The sequence below is a fragment of the Myotis yumanensis genome, unplaced genomic scaffold (assembly GCF_028538775.1).
Source record: "Myotis yumanensis isolate MYYU_CA2020_CCGP unplaced genomic scaffold, mMyoYum1.0.hap1 SCAF_19, whole genome shotgun sequence".
NCBI classification, from domain to species: Eukaryota; Metazoa; Chordata; class Mammalia; order Chiroptera; family Vespertilionidae; genus Myotis; species Myotis yumanensis.
The window spans coordinates 15,360,859-15,387,797 of NW_027223770.1; the positions used below are offsets into that span (position 1 = coordinate 15,360,859).

General features: G+C 58.6%; 1 protein-coding gene across 2 annotated transcripts in view; it reads right to left on the bottom strand.

Moving 5' to 3' along the window:
• The window catches only part of KIRREL3 (kirre like nephrin family adhesion molecule 3), a 455,238-nt gene that overhangs the window by 19,950 nt on the left and 408,349 nt on the right, over positions 1-26,939 (bottom strand). For both annotated transcript variants that reach the window (XM_070399201.1, XM_070399200.1), the window contains exons 5-7: positions 13,114-13,271; positions 7,738-7,888; positions 2,983-3,088 (exon numbers count right to left, since the gene is read on the bottom strand). In XM_070399201.1, the coding sequence (XP_070255302.1) occupies positions 2,983-3,088; positions 7,738-7,888; positions 13,114-13,271 (415 nt within the window). The remainder of the gene's footprint in view (positions 1-2,982; positions 3,089-7,737; positions 7,889-13,113; positions 13,272-26,939) is intronic.

A 26,939-nucleotide genomic window follows, 5' to 3' on the forward strand; every position in this document is an offset into this window, starting at 1 on the left:
GGGGAGACCGAGAGCCTTGGGCCTGTCTGGGTGCTGGTCCTGGACCGCAGAGCACTGCGTGGGCCAGGGACCAGGCAGCCCCTGCCCCGGGGCAGCGCTGGGGTACCCAGGGGTGTGAGCGCCTGTACGCCGTGGGGCTCTCCTCACAGGTCTCCAAGGTGGACAAAACTCACTTTAAAATCACAAAGCTGCCCTGGCCGGTTTGGCTCCGTGGATAGAGCGTCAGCCCGCAGACTGAAGGGTCCCGGGTTCGATTCCGGCCAAGGGCACGCACCTCGGTTGCAGGCAACCAATGGAGATGTCTCTCCCACATCAATGTTTCTCTCTGTGTGTCTCTCGCCCACCCTTCTACTGTCTCTAAAAATCAATGGAAAAATATCCTCGGGTGAGGATGAACAACAACAAAAATAAATTAAAAAATCACAAAACTTCAAGCTCGCTCCTCCTGCAGTTCAAGCCCAGTGTTGATGGGCCCTTTGGCCCCCACCATTGTCACCCTGTACCCACGGGTCCCTGTGACCACAGCTCCCCTGCCGGCCCTGCCTGCACCCCACTTCCTCTCACTCCCGGCTCCATCCTGGGATCGTGGAGGCCCGTCCCCTTCGCTTCGTTCCCTGCATCGGTCTCTTGCCCAGCCCGTCCCTCCAGCCGGGAGGCGGCCATCCCCCAGGCGGGCACCATGTGGTTCTTATTGCGAATTAATATCGGGTAATTATTAAGAACACGATTAATAAATAACAATTATCGTTTAACAACAGAGCAAACCATGCTCCCTGAGAGCTTAAGGAGCTTCCCAACAAACCATTATGAGTTATTCATGAATCACTTCAATTTCTAACTTTAATTTAATGACCCGACTTAATTGGCACGGCCCCTGCTTGAGGTGGATGAATCGGGCGATGAATGGGGCGTGTGGTTGGGGATCTGTGTCCCACCCCTACTCCTCCCACCCGCTGGAGCGAGGGGGTCTGGGTGGGACCCAGGCTGCTGTGTGCTGGGGGGAGGCCTGGAGGAAGCCGGATCCACCCTGAAGCGTTCTCAGGACCTTTGGCTGATCAGAAGTCCACGGGGAAGGCGGCAGGCAAGGACAAGTCCCCACCTGCGGGGAGCCCACCGGCCCACTGACAGCTCCCCCTGACTGTGACCCACAGGGTGGGATGGAGATGGGGCGGGACACCCAGGGCCCACAGCCCAGGGCAACCTGCATGGTCTCTGCCTATATGCCTGCTTGTTCCTTTGTTAACTTTTTAGTGAAAAAGAACCCACATTTGAAATTATGGGGAAGTTGCAAGAAGAGTGCAATGAACCGCCTTTCCCCTTCACTGGACTCACCAGCAGTCACTCTCTTTCCATGTCCGCGTCATGACCCCGTCTCGTGTGCACACTTACACCTGGTCACCGTCGTCATCGCCGGGGTTCTGCTCTTTCCAGAGGGGTGACTGGGCCTCAGGAGTTTGCTCCAGACCTGCCCCTGGACATCCTGGGCTGCGCACCTCCAGGGGTCCCCTAGCCCAGTGCACAGCTAAGCCAGACAGGACAGATGGGTTTGCATCCGACTTAAAAATATCCTCGAGCCCTGGCTGGTGTTGCTAAGCGGTTAGAGTGCCAGCCCGCGCACCAAAGGGTTGTGGGTTTGATTCCCGGTCAAGGGCATGTACCTGGATTGCAGCTTCTACCCCAGCCCTGGTCAGGGTGCATGTGGGAGGCAACCAATCCATGTGTCTCTCTCAATCTATCAATGATTCTCATCATTGATATTTCTATCTCTCCCTCTCTGAAATCAATAAAAATATATTTTAAAAATAATAAAAATTGATGGAAAAATATCCTCGGGTAAGGATTAAAAAAAATTTTTTTTAAAAAATATCCTCGAAGGTACAGACTGTCTCCTGGTTTCTGGTCCCCATGTTGTTTCATTATCTGCACTGCAGGGGGCGCTGCCTCAAGTCCAGCCTGAACCTCCAGCTGCCTCTCGGGCTGCCTCTCCGGCCCATTACCTCGGATGCTGCCTCTGGGGCAGCACTGCCCGGCTGCCATCCCTGTCCTCCCCCAACACTGGCCAGTATTTCCTCCTCTGAGACCATTAGCCTCTCAGGCGCCGGCGGAGGCTGCAGCTTAATGGCCCATTTCCACGGCAGAGGCCGCACTCTGGGCGCCTCCGTCAGCTCTGGGCTGGCGGGAAGGGCCGGGTGGGGTCAGGGCCACGGTGAGATCCACTAGGAGGGCAGGCCAGTCTGCCCTTGAGCACCTCTGAGGTCACCGTCTCTTGGATGCCTCGTGCGGCGATGGTGCGCAGGCAGGCGGGGGCCCAGAGGAGCAGCTATGAGCATTTATCCCGTCAGTCAGCCCGCGTTCCGAGAACAGTACACGCCACACACTGTGCTCCACGCTGAGCGCCATATGCGACTCAAATTGCAGTGCTTGCCTCCGAGAAGCTCAGTCAAGGGCGGAAGACGAGCGTGGGAGCAGTAGCGATGCCTCACCGGTGTTGTGAGCCACGGGTGCTCGGCGCCACGGGTGTGCATGGTCCCAGGCGCCCGCGGGACGGGGAGCTGTCCCAGAGACCCCGCCCTGCCCAGGTGCCCAGTGTGGTGACTCAAGACTAGAATCCAGATGCTGACCTTACTGGTTCCCCTGATGGTTTTAACGTTTTTGTCCTGAGCCTCTCTCCCTCTTTTCAGAAACAAGGGATCAATGAGCTATTCACACAGAAGCGGTGACACCTACCGTCTCCAGCGGAATGGGAGCGCATCTGTGCGCGAAGGAGAGGGACTCCACCGGCCAGGGTGGAGGGGAGAGGCAGGCGGGGAGGGGCCCTCACCTGGCCGGGGTGGGTAGGGGGGTGGGGCATGGAGAAGGAGAAGGGGCACCCACACGGAACCAGCAGGGTGCCGGGTGCCCAGGCCCACAGCGACAGCCCAGGTGACAGGCGAGGGCGGAGGGCCGGGTGCCCAGGCCGCGCCTGCTCAGCATGGCCCTCACCTGTACTGCGTGACGGCCGGGTTGGCCTTGGCAGAGCAGTGGAAGGTGACGACGTTGTCTTCCAGCACCGGCTGCGGCTCCACCGACAGGTTGACCAGCGGGGGGTCTGCAAGAAGAAGAGAGTCCCTTGTAGACCGGGGAGCTGTGTCCATGGATTTGGGGAAGAATGAGGCAGGAAGACCCCCTCAGTGACCTGGAGGGTACAGGCCAGAGTTCCCACCCCCACAATCCTGGGGACCCTCAGAGCAGCCACCGCTCCAGGGGTCCCCAGAAAGCTGGGGGTTCAGCAGGGGCGCCCCACTCCCTGGAGGTGCCTGCTTCAGGCAGTCCTGGTGGGGGGGGGGGGGGCAGGGAGGCTCCCTCTGTAGGTCCAAAGCCTGGTGTTTCAATGAGCAGCCAGCTAGGAAGTACGGCTGCCCGGCCCCAGGGTCGTGCCGCCCACCGTCCAGCTTTCGGAGAGAACAAAAGGCTTCAGAAAGGAGAAGGGAGGAGGGGGTGCCACGGCAAGAGGGGGAGTGTGGACACTGAGGCCATTGAAATCCAAACGATCTGTCTTTGAAATGCCCTGTCATATCTCTGTACAGAGGCTCCGGTGCGTCCGTTCACTGGAACTTGGCATTCGTACCCTTTCATCAGCCTAACCATCTCCCCGGCGTTCTGACGGGCACCCCCAGACCCCCGGCTCCCCAGGCTGGGCTGGGCTCCCTCCTTCAACGTGATGAGAAGCTCACAGAGCTAAGTGGCGGGAGGTAGCGGAGAGGGGGAACTGAGAGAGGGAGACAAGGAGGAGAGGGGGGCGGAGATCGAGAAGTGCAGAGGAAGAATCAGAAAAAGAAGCAGAGAGCTTCGAGTCGAAAGCGTAGTTCAAATGGTCACAAGGATGTGTGTGTGGCAAGGAGTAGCCATGAGAGCTCGCCTCCCAGGAGAGCTACGACCCTCAGGACTCGCAGCCGCTCCCGGCTGCTGCCCATCAGGTGAGTGCCCGCCCACGCAGCCCAGGACCGCCAGCTCCCAGGCCAGGCTACGCAGGAGGCCCAGCCCTCTATCCAGGCAGGGCTGGCCGGCTACACTGGGCCCGCTGAGGCCGGCAGTGCCACCCAGGGACATGGAGACCCAGGGAGGAGCTTGCATCTCATGGGGGTTGGGGCAGCATGCTCTGCGGTATAGGCGTTGGAGAGCTGCCCTCTGGGTCTGAATGTGTGGCTGGCTCCCGTCCGTCCCCCATTCCGACATCAATATTAGGAGGCGAGCTGAGAGCCTCCATCCAACTCTTGGAGAGGAGGTGATGGCGTGACAGAGTCTAGAAACCCAACACAGAAACTGGGGGGCCGTTCCGGGAGGCCCACCCTACCTTTGTCAAATGGTGGCTCTCGGGGAGCAGGGGCATGGAGCACATACTTATGGGGACCCTTCTTGCTGCGTGGGCCCCTCGTCCATCCCCCACCTGCCATTCTCAGCTCATCCTTGGAACAGTCTCCCACAGCTTCCCCACCTCTTTGCAACACCCTCAATGCCTGCCTTTCCTGCAGGACCTCGGAGAATGGGCCCCAGGTTGCATTGCATCTCCCCTGTGGCTGCACCACCACCCTGGCCACAGCCCCTGCGCTCCCCGTCCAGGCCCCTCCTCTCCTTGTGCAGGATATGAATTTGCAGGCGTCTACCAGGCTCCAGGGGCAGACATAGTTTATGTCACATCCAACCATTAAACATGATTTTAATCCCACGCGTGATGTCGGCTGCGTAACGTGCAGAGGGCAGCTTTGATGTAGCTGGTGGAACCGAGATCACATGGAACAGATGTTACAGCTGAGCCTGTTAGTGTTTCTATCAGCAGCGCGTGCACGTGTGTGTGTGTGTGTGTGTGTGTGCGTGCGTGTGTGTGTGCATGTGCGCACACACTCGGGGGAAGTATTACAAGGAGGAGGAGGTGGGAAAAGTGCGAAATTCCATGACTTAGTGGTTTTATAGCACATCCATTTGCAACTTGGCAGCTGGATGCAGAGTCCAGATGTAGCGAGACTTTGGGGGTGTTCAGCTTTCTCTCCCATTACTCAATCTGGGAGCTTTGTCTTCCGTTGGGTAACATATAAAGACCGAGGGAAACAAACAACAAATGCGCTTTTGCTGAGTGTGGCTGCTTCCTGGTTGCCTGAGAAGACGAGCAGGCTTGCAAAGGCAGCTCCTCCAGCCCATGGCGTCCACAGCAAACACCTGGGTGCTTATTGAGCGAACAAATGGAGCGATGGAGGAAGAGGAAGGGGGAGGCTGGGGGTGGAGAGAGCCTGACCTTTGCTGGGCACACACATGCAGACACTTTCGGGAGGGGACACATGGATGGAGACCGCTCCCCTGTCAGGGTTGTGGGGGGGCCCTGGCTGTGGGGGGCGCGGGGGGAGGGGCGGCCACACACTGTGCATGGTAACAACAGCTGACAGGTGCAAAGTGCTCACCACGTGCCAGGCACTGTGCTAGGCACAGCATCGGAATGACTGAATAGGACCTCACAGTGACCCTATGAGGTAAGCATCGCTACCGCTGTATTCAGATGAGGAAACTGAGGTACCAAGAGGTTAGCTAGCCAGGTGAACCTTGGCAGAACCATATTCAAACCAGGAAGAATGCTGTGGCCTTAACCACGGCCTGCACTTCCTCGGATGGGGCGGACCCAGGAGCAGGGACCTGGGTGCTGAGCCTCCATCTGACCTCTCCCTGAGGCCTCCCTCCTCATGTGGCTGAGATGTCCTTGGGAAGAAAGGCCGCCAGGGCCCAGGGACCTGGCGGTGCTGGCGTCCTCCACCGAAGCAGACTGTCATCGCTCGCCCTTATGGTAAATCGATCATCTCATTAGAGTGCATTTAGGGCAATGACTTTTAGGAGCTGGTGGGCCGATGTGTGGGGATGGCTTTCCTGTTGACGGGAGGTTCCCTGGTGTGATGCATGGCTGGGAGCACTGCTTCCCCGGTCTCCCTGCTGGGCCCAGGGCGTGGCCCTGGGAGCCAAGCCGGGGTGGGGGGGTTTCTTTGGTGCAGGATTCCCAGCTGACACAGGCCTCCTGCACGGATTGGGGATGGGTGGGGAAGGAGGGAGGGGCTGTGCCGCGGCCACAGCTGGCAGCTCGGCCATCGGAGACTTGGGTGACTTGTGCCTCCCTCCCTCCTTCCTCCCAGGGGTGGCTTGTGTCTGGAAAGAGCTCTGATTCATGGTCAATCTTAGGGAAAGAAGGGAGCTCGAGTGTCACTCGGTGCCATCAGACAAGGCACCGGAGTCCCTCCGTGGAGCACCCAGCTCAGACCTGCACTCCTGGGGGTGGAGCCTGCCTGGCCGCCCGACCAGCTGATGCCCACAGCTCCTTGCTTCCTCCCCGAGGCTGGGCCTGCTGCTCTATGCCACAGCTGCTGCGCAGAAGCAGGTGGGTGTGGAGAGCCAGGCCCTGGGCGAGGGCCAGGGGAGGGAGGCACCCCTCTGAGGCTGACCCCCAAACTCACACGACCCTTAGAGCGAGCATCTTCCTCCCATCACCCTGCTGTTCTCGGCTCTCCCTGAGTGAGGGGTGAAAGAAAACCCCCCCTGCTTGGCGTGGAGTGGGGGGAGGGGGCCAACAGCCGATGCAAACGGTGGAGATGAAGCTCCTCCGGAACTCAGCGCTATGTCTGCTGTTACAGCCATTTCTTCTGCCCTCTGGAGTGTAACGGTGTCTGCAAGGACTCTAGACACTGAGTGGGAGCGTCTGCTGTTAGGCCCCAAGATGGCTTTGGAAAACCCTAGGCCCAGCCTGGGTGGCTCAGTGGTTGAGCATGGACCTATGAACCTGGAGGTCACGGTTCCATTCCCAGTCAGAGCACACGCTTGAGTTTGCAGGCTCGATCCCCTATGGGGAGGGTGTGCAGGAGGCAGCCGATCAATGACTCTCTCTCATCGTTGATGTTTCTATCTCCCTCTCCCTCTCCCTTCCTCTCTGAAATCAATAAAAAAAGAAAGAAAGTCCTAGGACACAGATCCTTGGAGTGCCCCGTGGAATGGAATGCAGAAGCCTTAGACGAGCCAGGGCTGTTGGGAAGTGTTTTGAAATGAACTTGAGTTAAAGCAAATAGAATGATGGGGAGGCAGTGAATGCCGGCCCATGACGAGGCACTCAGAGCCCCTGAGTTGATATCCGTTGTAGTAACTGACTCTCGATGAGGCCCACCGTTCGGAAGCACAGAGCGGGGTCACCAGCGCAGGTCTGCAGAGCCAGCCTGCCTACGGATGAAACCTCTGTGGCCGTGGGCATGCTCATCAGACTTTGGGGGCCTCGGTATCCCCATGTGGGGGCCATCGTCATACCTGCTCCAGATGAGTGTACAGACAGAATGAGACAATACGTGCCAAGTACAGACGGCCTTTTCTCCCTTCTCTGCCCTTGACCGGCCCTTCCCCACCTCTTTGCCCAGGCCGGGCCCAGGCCGGGGTGTGGGGACTCCTCCGTGCCCAGGCTGGGGTGTGGGGTTCCTCTGTGCCCAGACCGGGATATGGGGGCTCCTCCATGCCCAGGCTGGGGTGTGGTGGCTCCTCCGGGCCTAGGCCAGGGTGTGGGGGTTCCTCTGTGCACAGACCGAGGTGTGGGGGTTCCTCTGTGCCCAGGCTGGGGTGTGGGGCTCCTCTGTGCCCAGGCTGGGGTGTGGGGGTTCCTCCGTGCCCAGGCCGGGGTGTGAGGTTCCTCCGTGCCCAGACTGAGGTGTGGGGGTTCCTCTGGGCCCAGGCCGGGTCAGTACTCACGCTGGATGTCGATGGTGACCGAGGTCTCCTTCCCCGCGGGGATGGCTTTGTTGGTGGCTCGGCACACGATACTCTGCCCGTTCTCCACGTCTCCGGGGGAGATGAACAGGGTGCTCACGATGCTCTCACGCTTGCCGTCACGGAGCAGGGTCTGGGGGGAGGGAGAGAAGGCCCATGTCACCCAGCTGACATGGCCTGGCAGCTACAGGAAGAGGGAGCCCTGTGCTTGGAGGCGGGCAGCTCACGACCCCAGGGCGCCGTCTCTGCACAGAGCTGGGGTCACCTGGGCTCCCCGGCCTGGCTGAGTGCTGGGCTGCAGAAGAAAAAGGAACCAGAAAGAGTCCTATCACGAGTGAAAATCAGCCTGGACTGGCAGACCCCGGATGAGGAAGGAAACCAGGCTGCAGGTCCTGTGCAGGAATTCCCATTGGTCTGCCTTTTGTGTCCGGGGGAGGGGGCTCCGGGTCTGCAGGAAGCTCTGAGGCGTATGCCACAGGCAGAGCTGTTGTCCCGCCACAGGGACATGGTCTGTAGAAGGGGGTGTAGCTTGGGGTTTGGGGGAAAGGTCAGGCCTGGGTGGGGGCGTGGCAGAATCCACGGACACTGACTATCCAGTGGTTCTCAACCTTCCTAATGCCGCGACCCTTTCATACAGTTCCTCATGTTGTGGTGGCCCCCCAACCATAAAATTATTTTCGTTGCTGCTTCATAACGGTAATTTTGCTACTGTTATGAATCGTCATGGAAATATCTGATAGGCAGGATGTATTTTCAGGGGTCGCGACCCACAGGTTGAGAACTGCTGAAAACCCGTTCAGCTTTTCAAGTCATTCACTTCCTCACCTCATTAGAGCCCTGACCGAGCTATAGGCAGAACGGATGCCAGGTCTTCCACGTGACAGGTGAGAAAACAGGCGAGACCGAGAAACGTACACTTCAAGGTGGAGGCGACACAAGTAAGAGGCTCCTGCAGCGGGTTAAGTGGTGTCCCCCCAGGGTTCATGTCCCCCTGGAACCTCAGAATGTGACCTTAATTGGAAGTAGGGTCTCCACAGATTAGCTAATTAGCAATTAGTTGAGACTCTGTATTTAGAAGGGGCCCTAAATCCAATGACTGGTGTCCTGACAAGATGGAGAGGCAGAGAAACAGAGGAGAGGGCCGTACGGAGAGGGAGGCAGAGACTGGACTGATGCTGCCACAAGCCAAGGAGAGCTGGCAGCCACCTGGTGCTAGAAGAGTCGAGGGAGAGCTCTCCCTGAAGCAGGGGCAGGGAACCTTCTTTCTGCTAAGGGCCATTTGGATGTTTATGACGTCATTCGAGGGCCACACAACATTATCAGTTTCAGAATTCGCCTACTATCCGTGGTCAAACATTTAATTAACTCAGCTCTCATGCCTTGGCAGGGCCAGACCAAAGGATTTCTCGGGCCTCACATGGCTCGAGGGCTGGGCCGGATGTTCCCCACCCCCGCCCTAAAGCCTTTGGAGGGATCGAGGGCCCCATCAGCACCCCGAGTGCCGACTCTGGGCCTCCAGCCTGTGAGACAATGAACGACAGCTGTTTTGAGCACAGGTGTAGTCCCTTGTTAGGGCAGCTCTAGGAAACCAATACAAGTCCTGAGGCTTTTGGTCTTCCGTCTTCCATTAGCTTCCATGGGACCATGAGGCCATTCTGCAGCTGGGTCCGCCTCGCCCCTCCCCTGCACCCCCTTTCAGGGCCCTCCCCATCAGTTTGGAGCCCTGGGAGGGGAGCCCACCGGGGACCTGCTAGGTGGTGCGTGCTGGGACGGTATGTGGGCAGGAGGGCCACTCCCAGGCGGACTGGCCAGTCCTCGGACTCTGCTGATTCTGGGCAGGAGCTAACTCCCTCCAGGAAAGGGGTGGCGGGTGCAGTCTTATTTCACCGTGATTAGAGCCAGGGGATAAAACAAGAGTCTCCACTTCCTCAAACCTCCTTTAAACTAACCGCTGCCTGGGCTCTAACCTCCCTGGGAGGAAGGGAGTGCTCATCAGCAGAAGTGAAAACCAAGTTCAAAGTGAGCCAGGAACTGGGTGGGCAGGGCTGGGCTTTGCCCTTGAGAATGACCCTGAGCCCTGACCCTCCCTCCCCAGCTCCCCGGGAACTGGAAGGAAGTGAGTGTGATCTCCACATGAAGGTGGGAACAGTTAGGACCACTGTGTAGCCTCCAAGGTCACAGGGCCAAGGTCACGCAGGCTGCCGGAGCCGCTCTCTGGGTCTGCAGGTCAGTGTGGTCCTGCTTAGCCGGGGCAAAGCCTGCGGCCTCCATCACGAGACCATGACCCGAGCCTCTGTCTAGGTCAGCAGCTCATCCTGAGTAGACAAGGCCAGACTCTGAGATGCCGGAGAGATCCCTGGGGCGGGGCCATCGTCCACACTGTCTCCCAGATGCTGGAAAACTGCCTGGGCCTCAGCAGGTGCTGGTGGCTTGAGGCCTTCCCTGGGCCGTCATGGGGTGGTGGCCTTAGCCCTGAGCAGAGGGGTCCCCAGAGAGGGGCTGGGGGAAGAGGGATGTAGTCAGACCTAGCTAGCCATGGGGCAGTCCGGGCAGTGGGTGGGGAGCAGGCTGCAGGCCAGGAGCTGGATGGGGGCCCACAGAGGCACCTGCACAGAGAAGGCACAGAGGGTTGGGCACAGAGAAGGCACAGCAGCCGGCTGGCTAGGGCTGGGCCGCAGACCTCCTGCGTCTATAAACATCCAAGCGATAATAAGAACAATTTCCTAGGTGGAAATAAGACCTGGGGTGGAGCGTGTCTGTGTATGTGTCTGTGTGCGTGTCTGTGTGTGTGCACGCGTGCGTGTGTGTGTGCACGCGTGTGTGTGTGTGTGTGTGTAGTGAAGGGGGGAGGGTGTCCATACTATGCCCCCCTTTTCTGTACCCCCCATTGTGCTAACAAGGGTCATGGACATAGGCTGGACTCAGCTGGCCCCTCCGCTGATCGGCTCTTTGCGGCTGAGGGGCCGGGCCAGCCGGTGCTGGTGGGAGGGAACCTGGCGGCCCGCGCTCCTAATGAGGCCCCAGGACTGCCTCCCGCCGCCTCTCCACCCAGGGTGCTCCTCTGCCTCCGAATGATGATTAATGACATATTTACTGTGTCCGGGCGTGTGCTTTTCTGGGAAATAAAAATTCTGGTTCAAGCTGTTTGTTCCACCTAATTAGAGAAAAGGGAGATGTGTTCATTAAACCAGGGCGAGAGGGGAAGGCAGGCTTGCGGCTCCCACAGGAGGCTCACCCCGGCTCCCAGCTCTCGGGGACTCCAGGCCCTGGACCCAGGGAAGGGCCAGGTCTGCAGGGGAGGAGGCTGAGAAAGGCCAGGGAGGCCTGGGAGCCCGCAGGGAGGAAAGCTAGCTTGGGGGAGGGGGTGTGGCCTGCCTGCTCCTGCCCAGCCTCCATCTCCCTCACCCTCCTTTGTCTCCTTTCTCATTCCTTCTGAATCTCCTTACGTCTCATCTTTCTTTTCCTTCATTCCCCTCTGACAAAGCTCCCCTTTACTCAGATGCAAATGGACCCTCTGGGCTGTGAGGCCTTGAAGGTCCCAGCCAGGCCAGCATTCTATCTTTGGCTGATTCTTGTCACAGCCCACGTGAACCTTCCCTCCCAGCTCCTTCTCTTCACTGAACTTGGCTCTGGGGACACGCTGGGGGCTCCAGCCCCCCCCCCCCCCCCGCCACCTCCTATTTCAGAAAGCTTCGTTAGTGTGCAAATCAGCTCATCCAGTGAATTATTAACGGCGAGTCTTCTGTTTCTGGGCCACCACTTCCAGGGCCTGGGGCAGGCAGCCCTCCCTCCGGCTTGGTGGCACGCATGCTGCCGGGTGACCCTGATGGCAGCTCTTACAGGTGCACTAGGACCAGCGCAGCGGTGTGTGCAGGTGTGTGCTGGGGCGGGCGTGCACCTGACCCATGCACAGGGGTGAGTGCGCCGAGCAGTAGCCTTCGTGGATGGGTTTCCAGCCCTCTCTGCATCCAAGGCTTTGTGAGGTCTGGGGCTCATCTCCAAACCCTGCCTGCCCGGGCGCAGCTTCCTGTCTGTGCCCCATGCCCCACCCCTTGGCCTTCAGTTGGCACCCCAGGCCTCGTCCCCGCACCTGGGGGCCGGGCTGGCCAGGGACAGATGCGCCCTGGGTGCGGGTGTCCAGTGCAGGCGGCAGCCAAAGCCCCCCGGGGCCTCCGCTGGGCAGTGGAGAGCCACGCTGAGCCCCAGAGATGGGAGGCCAGGAGATGCCTGGGGGTGGGGTGGGGCTGGGGGTGGAGGGGACCCCATGTGAGGATGATGGAGGTTTTCAGGGAATGCAGTGGGTGGGGACTCAACACCTGTGCTTAAGAGAGGCCTTGAGTGAGACCTAATTGCCTGGCAACCAGGCTTCTCCTCTGTCGTTTTTTTTTTTTTTTTAACATCTCTGATTCCCCTCTTTACAGCTGCCTGGGGAATCCACTAGGGCCGCTTGAATGGGGATGGAAGGGAAGGTGGAGGCCTGCACAGTGCATTTGCCCAGACCCTGCCTTCTCAGGGACCTCACTGTGTGCCCTGGGGCCAGGAGTGACGCCCATCAAGAAAGCCAGGATGAGTGGTGGCTGCTGGGTAGAGACTCTAGGCCCTGATAGCCAGGTGGATGGAGGGTGCTGGGGTGACAGGTGGGGAGAGAGTACCCAGCAGAGAGGCTGGTGGAGGGAGCAGGGCCCAGTGAGGGGGTTGTTATTCTGCAAGTGCTGTTAGCCCAGTGAGGCCCAGGGTCCCGGCAGCAGCCGGAGGGAGCAGAGGTGGGGCCAGAGGGCGAGGGGCATCGAGGTAGGGACATACACGCCGTGCTAAGACCCAGCACCTCTCCAGGGTCCAGGCCTCGTCCCCGCACCTGGCAGCAGCTTGTGAAGTAGCAGGTGGAGCAGGGCGCTGGCTCCCTGGGGAGATTTCTCTCTGGACTCAGCCCATAGTGTCTCCCTTCTTCCTCAGCCTGTCCTGCCCACCCCTGGTTTGTGTATGATTCTGGTGCCAGGCCTGAGCCCGGGTGTCCAGGAAGGGTACTCGCGGGGAGGCCTTGCCATCACTCCAATGTTGCTGCAGCCAGATGCCCACGGGGAGCCCAGGCGCTCACCCATACACCAGGCCAGGGGCTTGGAGGCAGTGGGGGTACACGAGGCCCCCCAGTCAGTGTGGGTGAGTCTCCTCCAAGAGACAGAACGCTCAGATGAACAGAGCCATAGGGTGAGAGAGAGAGTGATGTGCAGAGAGCGACAGAGACAGAGGGAGAGCAAGAGCTGCGGAGATGGGGTGAGCTGGCCCCTCCCCGGGGATCCCCCATCCCCCTGCCCTGCCCCCACCAGCCCTGCCCCTACCAGCGCTGCCCCCAGGCCTCACCTTGGAGTAGGTGGCCCCGTTGATGACCTCTCCCTTCCGCAGCCAGACGATGGTCGCGGCGGGCTTGGCGTTGTCTGCGTGGCAGGTGAGGTTGAGGGGGTCCCCTGCCCGCAGGCTGATCACGGGCCCCCCCAGGATGACGGGGTCATCGGGTGGCACTGTGGGCAGAGGAAGAGGGAGGTCAGGCTGAGGGCAGCCGCGGAGCTGGCGGGCTTTATGGAGCTGATGACAAACAGTAATTACCACACTTTAATAACCATTAATCCCCGAGTATTGTCACTGTAATAACAGCAGTAATCCCGCACTCGCACGGCCTGTTTATTGGCAGAGGCTGTTCCCAGCAGCGTCTCATCCTCTGCTCGCGAGGAGCCTGCGAGGGGACAGGGCAGCCCTGAACCTGGTCTCAGAGCGAGGAGCAGAGGTCTGATGCCCAGACAGTATCTGTAGTCTCTTCCTATTTATCAACTTCTCCTCCTTCTCCTCCTCCTCCTCCTCCTTCTCCTCCTCCTCCTCCTCCTCCTTCTCTATTTCCTCTTCCTCTTCCTCCTCCTCCTCCTCCTCCTCCTCCTTCTTTACAGAAAGCTATTTTTTAAATAAGATTTTTTTCTTTTTGATTGCAGAGAGAGAAAGGGAGAGATAGAAACATCGATGACAGAGAAACATCATCCCTACCCACACGCCCCCTACTGGGGACCGAGCCGGCAACCCAGGCATGTGCCCTGACTGGGAACTGGACCGTGACCTCCTGGTTCATGGGTCAACACTCAACCACTGAGCCACACCGGCCTGTCTTCTTTTTCTTTTTTAAACAAAGCACGGTCACATCTGTGGTCTGATTTCATCCGCACAACCATCTTGCTAGTAAACATGATTATGATCCCAACTGCATACATGTCGAAATGAGGCTCAGCTCAAGGGGTCAGGCTCAAGGTCACGCTGCCAGGGAGCGGCAGAGCCAGGGCTGGGAGCCGACCCCTGACACCTGGAGCACCGGGCAGCCCCTTCCTCTCGGGGGACAGGTGACAGGCAGCCTTTCAAGACCGAGACAGCGGCTCAGGGGCTGCGAAGCCCTGGCATCTCCTTAGCGCTTTACCCTTGCAGCTCCCTCGCCCCAGTCAGAACGAACCTCTCCTGCTGGCTCTCTGCTGGGGTCTGGGGTGGCAGAGGAACCCACATCTCCCTCGGCGCCCTGCGCAGAGCCCTGTGCCTGGCGGGGTCCCATACACACTCGCTAAGGCCCATGGAGCCGCGCCTGTGAGCCCATGATGACCCCGGGAGGCAGGGCAGGCGCTTACGATGACGCGTGGCCAGCGTTTGGAGACGCGGCCCAGAGACGTCAGGTGACTGGTCCACGTCACAGAGCCGCTTCTCACGTCAGCGCAGCGGACACTCCGGAGGTGTGGCCTCGGAGGCTCCTGCCTCTCCCAGGACAGTCCACGGAGGGTAGCTCTCCCCAGAGACGCCCTGGGATCCCTGCTCTTCCTTGCTGGAGGGGCTGGGACTTCAGTTCTGGGGGCTGGGAGGGGCTGACTGCAGTCTGCCAGGGAAAGATCCAGGGGTAGCTGGGGGACAAGCTAGGGCCCTAGAACAAGGACCCAGAGACCGAGAATGTCCATCGTCCCCCTCTGTCCCCCCACCAGGCCCTGTGGAAGCCTCTGCGCTGGGGGCTGGGGCAGGCGGTCTCAGAGCTCCAGGGCTCCAGGCACCCCACCTCCCCTACAGGTGCTGCTTTCCCCTCCCCCCTCCCCCAGGGCGCGCCCCGCAACCTGCCTGGCTTCCTTCTCAGTCCCTGGAGCTCTTGCATCGGGGCTCTCCCAGGACCCTGGGCCCCCCAGGGAACGGCAGGCGGCTTGGGTCCTCTTCAGCCAGCGCTCTGCCCTCCCTTCCTGCCTCCAGGGCCTGGCTCAGGACCCAGCCCTGTGAGCACCAACCCCCCACCCCCCAATTTCTATTCCTGAGAAAGAACAAACCCTCAGGGCATCCAGAAGTCCTCATCAGTCCCAGGACTCCGCCCGGATCCTGGCCCAGGGAGGAAGTCGGCCTCATCTAACCCTGCCCAGCCTCCCGGGGGGCCTGGGCACAGGCAGATGGTGGGTGTGGGCTGGACAATCAAGACACCCTGTACCCCCTCATTACTGCCGGAGGCCTCGTGGATGCGGGTGTGGCCCGGGAGCCCAGGGAGGCTAATGAGGGCTTTGCACAACTGGGGGTGGGCGTTCCACTCGCCATAGAGGGAGCTTTGTCTCCATGGGCCGGGCCTTCCAGCAGGGAGGGCTGGGCTGGGCTCCTGCGCCCTCCCTGGGTGGGGGCAGCTTTCTCCCCAGGAGGGGTCCAGGGTACAGGGGCTCCAGCCGAGCTTGCCCAGGGCCAGGAAGACAGAAAAGAACCACCGGCAGCTTTAGGAGTGGAATAAAGCAGCCCATGGGCGCGGTAGGGTGGACGGCGCCCTCGGACAGACGGCGAGGCCCAAAGCAGCCCCTTCTGGTTTTGTTTCCTCAGATCTGAAATGGGCGAGGTCGCCTGGCCGGCATGGCTCAGCGGTTGAGTGTTGACCTATGAACCAGGAGGTCACGGTTCGATTCCCGGTCAGGGCATATGCCTGGGTTTTGGGCTCAATCCTCAGTGTGGAGTGGGCATGCAGGAGGCAGCTGATCAGTGATTCTCTCCCATCATTGATGTGTCTCTCTCTCCCTCTCCCTTCCTCTCTGTTTAAAAAATAAATAAACGTGAGAGGCGGACAGGGGATCTGGAACGTTCTCTCCAGCATGGACATTCGTGGGGTCTGACAGTGGTTTAAGCCAGGCCACAGCTTACAATCTTCTGGGAGAGGTCTTGAAAACCAAGGCCACACACTGACCAGCTGGACGGATTTCTGGAGCTGGACCCCAAGCAGTAGGGCTTTTGAGCTCCTGGCGGGTCCCGTGTGGCCAAGTTTAAGAACTGTCTGTGGACCTCTGTTCCTGCCCATAATTCCTCTGGTCACAGTGCAGGACTGAGCAGGCCTTCCCAAAAAACAAAGACTGTGCTGGGCAGAGCCCTCCCTCCCTGCTGTGCCGTGCTGCGCTGGGAATACTGGATGAGGGAGGGAGGGAGGGGAGCGGAGAGGGGCGTGGGCTGCAGGGTGGGTACACACGCACCCACACATCCACCCTCAGAATGGGTGCTGATTACATCTTCCCAAATAAGCGGTTATCACGGCGGTTATTCGTGGAGCTATGCATTATTGATTGGCCTTCGCCTGGCTGCACACCAGATGGGGTGGGGGTGGGGTGCAGATGGGGCTGGGGTGTGCGGGGCGGGTGGGGGAGGAGGGAGGAAGTTGGGGGGCCCACAGGCTGAATAGAAATCAACAGTTTCTGGCAGCTGCAGCTCCCCATGTACGGAAGGGGGACTCATTCCCTCTCTCTTCTTCGGAGGGACCCAGAGCTGAAGCGCTGGTGGGGGAAGGGGGGGCGTGAGTGGAGAGAGGGGGGCGGGCCCTGGAGCAGCCTGAGCCTGGACATGCATTATTCATGAAGACCTCACAGGATTGGTTATTATCCCGAACCACTACAGAGTTTGGTCTCCTAATTTTTAATCACAGGGAAGGTGGAAACGTTAGCCTTTTGTGATTAATCTGGAGATAAAAATAGTTGGCTGTTTTGGTGTTGTGGTCCTTGCCCATCAGGACAAAATGCATTCACTGTGGAGTGACTGAGGCCCGGGGAGGACCGGAGCGGGTGCCGGGGCGGGGACGGGGGTGGGGGTGGGACTGGCCCCCAGAGCTGGGAGCGGCCTGCGGAGGCCCGGTTCCACGCTGTCCAGAATGCTCTTTCCTGTGTCCTCGTCTTGCTGGCTTTGTCTCGTCTGTGAGGGCACAGCTTTCATTCACATCCTCAGCGAGGCACATACCATCGCCCCTCCTCTGCTCTCCATCACACCACCCGCCCGATTTCCCCATCAGGGGGGTCATGTTGTCCGTCTCCTTTTACCAGAAAGGAGGCTCCCTAACGACAAAGGAAGACCCTGTCGTCTTGGTCGCCGCGGCACTGCCATGTCCGGATCAGTGCCTGATGCGTAGCAGTTGCTCAATAAACACTTGTTGAATGAACGAGTGAAGGGTCCCTGGGCTGGGTCTCTCCTGGCCTTCCCCTCCGAGGTCGGCACCTTTTATATTGTGCACGTGTGTGGGTGGCTAGAGCTGGGGATGGATGAGTGAGTGGCGGGGGGCGGGGAGGGGGGCGGCGCGACAAAGAGGAGGAGGTCCCCAACCTTCACTGGGTCAGCTGCATAAGAATTCTCTGTGGTGTGACATTTGGGGATTGGCTGCTTCCTGCCTGCTGTTTCTGGTGGGAGAAGCCTGGGCCGGGGAGGCGTGGTGGTAATGGTGGGTGCTCCTCAGCCTCTTTTCTTGGTAGCACCCATCTTCTTGGTCCAGGAGGGACCCCAGTCTGATTTGCCTGGATCACAGGCGGGAAAGAAGGCTGTAGGCTGAACAAGGTGACAGATCAGACACCCGGCTTCAGGGTAGGAGCAGGTTAGCTGCCGGCACTACTTCCCTTTGCTGTTAGGCATCGGCGTTCAGCCCCAGGCCCTGGCACTCGGGCAGGGGCACAGGGGCACAGGGGCCGGGAGTGGGCTGAGTTCGGCTGTGTCTGTGCGAGCTGACTGGACCGGAGGGAGGGCACCTGGGCCTCTGGCTCATCCTGACCAGCACCTCACCCTCCAGACTCTCCCTTCATCCCCCGTCTCGGCTGCCGCCCTGATGCCAGTCTTGCTTCCCTCTGAGCAGATCATGGCTGAGAAAACCAGACTGGCCTGCCTCCTGGAGACCTTTGCTCCCTGTGTGCCCGGACGGGCCTGCAGTTCCACCCCACCTGGAGCTTGTTACAGATGCAGCCGCTGCTGGGCCCCACCTCTGGGCCTCCCGCATCGGCCCTGGCGTTGAAAAGGACACCGGGAGTTCTGTATTACATCAATGCTTGAGGAGCCCTGCTCTGGAGGCCTCCGGGGAATGAGGACAGACTGAAGAACGCTTTGAAGGAAAGGCTCACTGGACGATGAGAGCACACATGGGCCCTTCAGCCTCGCTTGGTGCCCTGCTTCCTCCTCAACTTAAAGAGAGGGCCTGGATGGCTCAGCAGACACTGGGCTTGCAGTTAGCGATCTTGTTTCTTAACAGGCGCCTCCATATAGGGCATTTCTTTGCCTGGGATGCTGGAGATCTCTCCCCCCACCCTTTCTGCGGGGTCTCCCTTCCCCAGCCTTCAAGACATAGCTAACGGGTTGCCCAGTTCCTGAGGTCTTTCTGGAACCTCCCAGGTGGACCACGTGACTTTGGCCCATGTCCCCATGGCATCCTGGGCATCCTCTGCCTTGATAGCCAACCTGTTCTACGCAGTGACCTGAACGTGTTTGCCTCTCTTCCTCGATCCCCATCACCTGGCGTGGCACCTGCGTACAGGGGACACCCCGGGTGGCGTTTGCTGAGCCGCACCTGGCTGGAGTCCGTGACTTCACAGGCTGTAAGGACTGGGCAGGTTACATAATCTGAATCTGCAGCTCTTTCTGGATTCTCCCCTCCTTCATCCGCCTTGTTAACGAACCATCCTGGTAGATTCTCAAACATGTCTCTCCGTTTCCATCCCCAAAGGTCTTCCTGGCTCAGGCCCTCATCATTTCTTGCTTGGATGATACTGCCTCCCATGCTCTCCCTCATTCCCCGACACGGGCCCGAGTGATCTTCACAAAAGTCAGGCCATCCATCCATCCATCCATCCAAGCATCCGTTCGTCCCCATTTGCCGAATGTGTGTAAAATCTTTCTGAGGCATTGCCATCTGGATAAAGTCTGAACTTCTCGGCTCCTGTCACCCTCGCCAGTCTCATTTTTCATCTTTACCAACAACTCAAATTCTTCCTGCGGACAAGAATCCCCTCCTTGGAATAAATCACTGCTCCCCAATTGTCCCTTCCCATCTGTTTAGCTCCCTTGACAGCTGGGCAGCTTGGGGTCGAAGCCTGGGTCCCACCTTGACCAGCGTGAGCCCTTGTGCAAGTGGCTTAGCCTCCCTGTGCCTCAGTTTCCTTGTGTGTAAATGGGGAATATAATAGAATCAGATTCGCTGTTTAGTTGCTGGAGCCAAGCGGGATGCGATGTGGAGAAACACGATCCATGGTCCGGGGTTGTGTGGTGGGTGCTCTGTCTCCTTGGGGAAGTAGAGGTGTTTCTCTCCTTCCCCTGCCCTGTGTTCACCGGGCTGTCCAGGGGTGACCCCATGCTGCCCTGCTCAGCTTGGCTTCTCTTCCTCCAGCCCCCCCACATCCTGTGCCCATGAGAGGGAGGCCACACCACAGAGGCATGAGCCCAGCTGTCTTCCCGTGGAACAGAGATGAGCCTTCCGGGCTGAGCTCAGCCAATCGCTGACTCAGAATCATTCTGTTTGAGGTGGTTTATTATGCAGCAAACCCCCCACAAACAAACAAACAAACAAACAAACAAAAAACCGCAAAAAAGCGCGCTAATTGATAGTCTCAGTAGTACACTACTGTCTGGTGACCACCCACATGCCTGGGCTCCTGAACCCGTCTCAGAACGGGCCACAGGTGACCTCTCTGTCCATCCCACTTCGCTCCTTTCTCCCTCTAGCGTGGCCAGTGGCCGTTCGGAAGCTCAGCCTCTGCTGCTGACAATGTTCACTGGCTCCCGCTGCTCCAGGCAAACTCCATTCCTCAGCTCGGAGGCCTCCGCAGCTGGGCCTTCTCCCTCCAGCTCTTTCTCCTGTGCCAAGCCAGGACTGGTCTGCCCGGCTCCCTGCAGGGACAGCCTGCCCTTCTAGAACCAGGCGCATTTACGTGCGCAGTTCCTCTGCTGGGGGTGTCCTGACCCCGAGTCCTAACTGGCTAGAATCCCCTGATCTCGCCAGTCAGTTCAGAGGCGACCTTTGCCTCGTTGCCGCCTCGCTAACGCGTTGTCAGTTGTCATTCTTTAGGCTCTGCACCTCTGCCAGGAAGCCCTCTCTCCATCTCAGCCTCGCCCCTCCCTTGTCCGTCCTCTGCTCTGCCCGAGCACCCGGTGCCACTTGCATGAGCTCACGTGGCCTTGATGCCAGTGCTGTTGGCTGCCCCGAGAGCAGGAGCGCCTAGAGCTGGTCCTTGCCAGGGTCTTCTCTCCACCCCAGCGTTTAGGACGGTGTCTGCCTGCAGTGAGCATCTTCCCTGAACTGCCGAGTCGGAAACCAAGCTCCCCGAGCTCCCCCAGCACCGCGCTGGGCCTTCTACCCGGCACTCAGCACAGCCTGAGTGCATCCTCCTGTGGGCCCGTTTCAGGTTCCCTGCACCCGGAGTAGAGGCTCAGTCCTCTTTGCATTTTCCTCCCACCTGGCATATTGCTCTAGATGTAATAACAACAACGATGACAATAGTAGGAATAATAGCTCACACTGATACAGGGCCACCAAGACTTCCGGAGCTTACGGCACTCTAAAAACCACCCTCCAATCCTCACAGCGACCCCATGGAAGGTAGGCACAATGATCCTGCATATTTTGGAGATGAGGAAACCGAGGCACCAAGAGGTGAAGTTACTTGCCCAAATGAGCAGCCGATTGGCCGGGAAATAGCTTGTTTCAGCCCTTGTTCCCCGGCCCAGCCTCCTCCCCGGCCAGCACCGGCCTCGCAGCCCAGGGCGGAAAGTTCCCGGCGGGACGGTGAAGGCAGGGGCAGCTGCTGTCAGGGGCAACGTCAAACAAAGCCGCTTGTTTCCCCTTCAAATTAGGCGGGGCATCCTGTTTATTCCAGATTAAACAGGGCCTGAGCCATCTTATCAGTGAGGAGCTGTCTTCGGGGAGAAGGACGTTTCATTAATGCTGAGCAGAGGAGTCAATCACAGGATGTAGGCAGAGCCGGAGGGAGAGAGTGATGGCAGGGAGGGCCCCAGACTGGGGCTCCACGCACACAGCCGTGTGTGTGTGTGTGTGTGTGTGTGTGTGTGTGTGTGTGTATGTGCGCGCCTGTGTGTCCAGAGGAGTCCTGACTTGGGTGCTGGTGGGTGGGGTGTGGAGGCACAGGTAGCTCCCCCTTTAGTGGAAAGGGGGACCTGTGAGAGCAATGGGGAAAGTACCTGAGTGGCTGGTGGAGGAGGTGGGTCTGTTGAGTGTTGGGGGGTCAAGCACAGGGTGTGGGTGGCCCCCATGGCCACCTGGGAGGTGGTTGTGCAAATGGCCACAGGACAACGTGAGAGCCCTGCTGAGGTGTGTCAGTAGGAGTAACTGGCACGGCCCTGCCTCGGCCTCACAAAGCTCTTCAGCTCCTTCCGACCTTGACTTGACCTTGGGGTTCTGATTAGCATGGTTGGGCCTGGGAGCCGAGCATGGTGGCATGGGCTGCCATTTCCTTGTTTTCTCTTTTCTCTCTTTTAATTGAATTATAATTGACACACAATATTAAATTAGCTTCAGGTGTGCAGCGTAGTGATTCAATATTTTTAGACACTACAAAATGATCACCACGCTGAGTCTGGCTACCATCTGTCACTCCCCAAAGTTATTAAACAGTATTGACTATATTCCCCGGGCCGCACGGTACCTTGGGCGACTTATTTGCTTTTTAACTACACGTTTGTACCTCTTAGTCCCCTTCACCTGTTCTGCCCACTTCACTTGCTTGAACCTCACGGTAAACTCCTGCTGCAGGACCGTGTGGCGTCCTTGTTTTACAGATGGGGAAACTGAGGCAGAGAATGGTCAATCCACTGGAGGCAAGCCACACGAGTCGCAGGTAGCAGAACCAGGCACCTGACGCCGGCCCTGGTGAGTCCAGCGGCCCAAGATAGCCATGGGAACGAGAACCGGTCCCCACGCCCTGGTGTGGCTCTCCCTGCTCTGAGGCCGCCTTCCTGACCCGGCAGGAGACTGGGGTGACAGGCGTCTGGCTGGGCCCAGGCATAGAAGACAGAACTGATTTGCTTGATTTGGCCATGACCTCTGGGGGCACTGAGTGGCCTTCCCTAAGGAGGGGAAGGAGGCGGGGAAGGAACCTTCCCAACCAAGTACCCGGAGCCTCAGCTGTCTGTGCAGAGACTGAGGGGTGTGGGCCAAGGGTCAGCTCACTAAGGGGCTTAAAGGCAAACATAGGAAATTCCAGTGATCGGCTCCTGAAGTGAGGTTGAGAGAACTTCTTTTTGCATATAAAAAATATATACAGTGGGGCCTTGACTTACGAGTGTCCCGACTAACGAGTTTTTCGAGATACGAGCTGTCTCTCGGCCTTGAGTTGCGAGCTAAAATTCGGGTTACGAGCCAGCTTCAGATACCCCACCGCTAGTTGGCGCAGCGAACGTCACAGTGAACGCCACAACATCAGCCCAGCATCACGTGTCTCACTCGTTCACAATTGATTTGACATATGAGTAATTTGAGTTACGAGCTCCGTCACGGAACGAATTAAACTCGTAAGTCAAGGCCCCACTGTACCTTTATTGCTATCAGAGAGGAAGGGAGAGGGAGGGAGAAACATCAATCATGACAGGGAATCATTGATTGGCTGCCTCCTGGATGGGGGACCAAGCCCACAACCTGGGCATGTGCCCTGACCAGGAATCAAACCGTGACTTCCTGGTTCGTAGGCTGACGCTCAACCACTAGCCACGCCGGGCAGGCTTCCTTTTGCATTACAAAATGGTGCATCTGCTCCGGATGGTAGTTGGTGGAAGGTGAGAAGGGGAGAAGAGAGGAGACAGAGGGGTGACTGAGAGAAGGTGTAGGGCAGCGGGTGGGCGGGGGTGGGGGGGTGCGCAGAGGGAGAGACAGGCAAAGAGCAGACGGAGCTGAGCGAGGGCCGCGCCACGGAACTCAGGGCAAAGATGCACGTGAGGAGAGACCAGGGTGTCCCCTGAGGGAGGACCAGACGCCGATGGCAGCGCTCCCCGAAGGGAGGGGGCGCGCAGGGCGCTGTCTCAGTCTCTGCCGCAAACATGCATTTCAGGGAATCGCAGGAAGCCACCAAAGGCGCCTTCTACTTGATGCAAAACGTTCAAGTCTACGTTTTGCCAAATCCTAAGACAAAACATCAAATTCGTTTTCTGGTCTGAGCCATTTGGAAAAAGTACAAGTCTCTGAATTTTAAAAAGGGCAACGTGTTTGGAGTTCATTATAAAAGGTGTCTGAATGCCCATCTGGAGTTGGGCATTACCGGTGATTCTGGAATCTCCTATCTTCTTTGTTTGTCGCCGAGACCACCTTTCTCCTCAGAAATCGGCGAGCCCTGCCTTTCGTTTCGCTTTATCCAGAGAGGGTACAATCCATGGTCTTCACGGTCTCCCAGGTGCTCTGTGCAACCACAGGGCATCGCTCGGAGAAATCGTGTCATGCCCAGCCTGTGGCAGGCTCAGGTAGGGGCTGTTGAAGGCTGGGGCCGTGCAAGCTGACTCTGAGCTAGAGATCTGAGAAAACTTAGTGTGTGTGTGGGGGGTGGGCAGGGGGGGGGGGCTCTGAAGACACCCCTGATGGGATGAAGGAAGCAGATTGGCAGAGAAGTGAGCGGAGCCCTGGTGGCAGCGTGGGAAGGTCTCAGCAGATCCGCAGGGAGCGGGATCAGCCCAAGTCACGATTACGGCTCTCAGCTCCGATCTGCATCACTGTCGCTGCGGGAACCGGGAGTGTGAGTGCTGCATAGATTGCTCCGAATGCAGAGGTGTCGCCGGGGCGCAGCCCATCGCTGCTCTGAGGAGCGGCGCTAGGTGCTCAGTGCTGGCTGGAGGGGGAATGTATTGGCTGTGTCTTAAAGTCATGATCAGGTCCCTGTGACAGGCACTCTGAGGCCCAGATAAGCCAAACCTGGTATAGAATTCCAAATATCATTTGCATTTGACTTTGGAGTGCACTGTGTGAGTGTGCGTGTGAGTGTGTGTGTCTGTGCGTGTGCCAGCATGTATGTGTGTGTGTGTCTGTATGTATGTGTGTGACTGTGAGTGTGTGAGTGTGCCTGTATGTGTATGAGTGTGTCTCTGTGTGTGTGTGTCCATGTGTGTGAGTGTATGAGTAAGTGTGTCTCTGTGTGTGAGTATGAGAGTGTGAGTGTGTGTGTGAATGTGTGAGTGGTTCTCTGTGTGTGAGTGTGTATTTGTGTGTGAGAGTGTGTGTCTGTGTGAGTGTGCCCGTGTGTGTGTGTGTGAGTATGTCTGTGTGTGAGTGTGTGTGAATGTTTCTCTGTGTGTGTGTATTTGTGAGTGTGAGTGTGTCTGTGTGAGTGTGCCCGTGTGTGTGTGTGTGTGTGTCTGTGTGTGAGTGTGTATTTGTGTGTGAGTGGAGTGTGTGTCTGTGTGTGTGGGGAGGAAAGGCAGCGTTACTCTTTGGCATATTTATCTGAGATCCCATCAGAGTTGATCCGCATTCACTGGCCATACCCCCCGGGAGAGGGGCAGAGCTCGCTCAGCATGAAGCAGCCCGGAGCCTGGGCTTGTGCCCGAGGCAGGTCATTGGAAATGTCCAGGCTGCGCCCCTCAGAGCTTCTTGGGGCTGAGGTGCTGCCTCGGGATCGGCCATTGGGCCTCCCAGTTCCCGGCTGCCTGACCCGGTGAGTGCGTCAGCTCTCGGAGCCGGTGTCTTCCTCACCAAGGGCAGGCCAGCAGGCTGATTATGCGAGGTGGCACATGTAACGTCCCCGGAATTAGTTATTATTAGTCTAGTTATTAATGCCCAGCCCCTTCCTTCTCCCTCCTCCCTCCTTATCCCAGAGAACGGTTCTGCCTCCTGCATCTCTGGCCGGATGGTGGTCTGGGGATCCAGGAGGCCAAGCAAAGCTGGGAATAGTCCTCGGGGCCAGATAGGAAGACCCCGCTCCTCCTCCTTGGCCATTTGCTCTTAAAGAAGCAGCGGGTGCACAGGCGGAGTGGTTCACAGCCCACCTGCCCGGGGAGGGACGGGTTTAGAGCGGAGAGCATGGTGTCCCCACTGGCGAATAGGGGTGGGCTCTGTCTGTTCTGTGTCCACCCACTGGTGGAGGAGGGTCCTGAGTGGGGAGACAGGAGGGCTTCAGATACTGCTGTTCAGAGGACAGGACCGGAGTCTCAGGGACACCGCCTTCTAGCTGAGTGAACTAGGGCCAGTCTCAGTGTCCACATCTGCAAAGTGGGCGCAGCAGTAAACACTGTCAGCGTGTCACGACGGCCAGGTGGGACCAGCGACGTCTAAGGCCGGAGCGCGGCACTGGTGCCAGCATGGAAGGCGAGGCTGCGGAGGGGGTGCAGGCTGGCGACGGGGGTACTTTCCCACCCCTCTCATGGCTCCAAGAGGGAAAAGGAAGCACCTTGAGGCTGACCCAGCCCCCCGCACCTCCCTGAGAAGCTGAGCGACCTGCCCGAGGTGACACAGCAGTTTCATCTTCTCAGGAGGCGTGTTTCAGAACCCGGACCTCCATCTTCTCACTTGCCTCCAGTCAGCCACGTGCCCCCTTCCTTGCCTGCCTCAGTTTCCCCGGGGCTTATTACGTGCAAGGACGTACGCCCCTAGCGACATGCATTTGTGTCATTTACACATTCCTTCCTGCCCCAGGCTCTCGTGTGAATTGATGCTGCTGCTACTGACCCAGTCTCTATTTAATATTTTGACGTTTTGTACAAAAATTAATATTTTTTGCATTAATTTTGATTTTAAAAAACACTGCATTAAATATTACGTGTCTACATGACTGAGTTTTTGTTTTGTGATCCTCACCCCAGGATATGTTTCTCATTGATTCTAGAGAGAGAGAGAGGGAGGGAGAGGGAGAGACAGAGAGAGAAACATTGATGTGAGAGAGACATCAATCGGTTGCCTCCCGTATGTGCCCCAACTGGGGTCAGACCTGGGTATGTGTTCTGACTTAGGAATTGTACCCACAACCCTTTGGGGCACAGGCGACGTTCCAATCCACTGAGCTGGACCACTGAGTTCTCTGATGCCCCTTAAATTTCGTGCCTCACCCAACCTTGGCCCTGCTCCAACTGTTGCCCCAGGGGTGCTAGCTGCTCCTCTTCCCTGCCTCTGGTGAGGGTGCTTGGACCCCTCTGGGCACGTTCAGACGTGGAAGATTCCCAGGGGTGGGAGCAGCTGCCGGGGAAGACGGATGACCTCGGGAGGCTCACAGATTGAGATGTGCAGCGGCTCCCCGGCCATCCATCAAGACCCGGGGTGATGACACGCACCTTAATCAGGCCAGAGCCCCCTGGGTCTCAGGGCGCGGGAGGCAGGGGGAGCCAGGCGAACTGAGCGTCCTGCATGCTCTCAGCTGGTGCCCAGAAGGGCTGAGTAGCAGCCAGGTGGTCAGGCGGTGCGCTGACCGATTCCATGGGGTTCTGGACTCTTGGCTGGTCCCCTCGGGGCCCCTGTCTTCCATGCAGGCCCCACCCTGCTGTTCGGACCCTGGGCTGGGGGCTGGGAGGGATTGCGGGAGGATAGGGGAGGAATGAAGCAGGTGGAGGGGCAGGTTAGGGGTGAGCCTGCAGACCTGCCCTGCTTGGCCTCCTCAGACACCTCCAGGGGCAAACCTCCCCATCTGCAAAAGGGAGTGTGAACCCTCAGCCTGGCTTCAAGGCCCTGTGTCAGCTGCCACCCTCTCTCGTGCCCTCTGACCTACCCAAGGCCCCCCACATGAATCCCCTCTCTGCTCCAGGTCCATGTACCACCTCCTCCCTGAAGCCCTCCCTCCTGCCCCACTTCCCTTGCTGTCTCACTCCTCCTTGCAGCCCAGTTCCCACAGGGAGCCTCCCCTGCGTGCGCAAGCCGCCTCCCAACACAACTGAGTTCTCCTGGGGCCCAGGGGACTTATTCCTGGGGTTTCCTCCTCAGAGCCAGCACCAGGCTGCAGCCA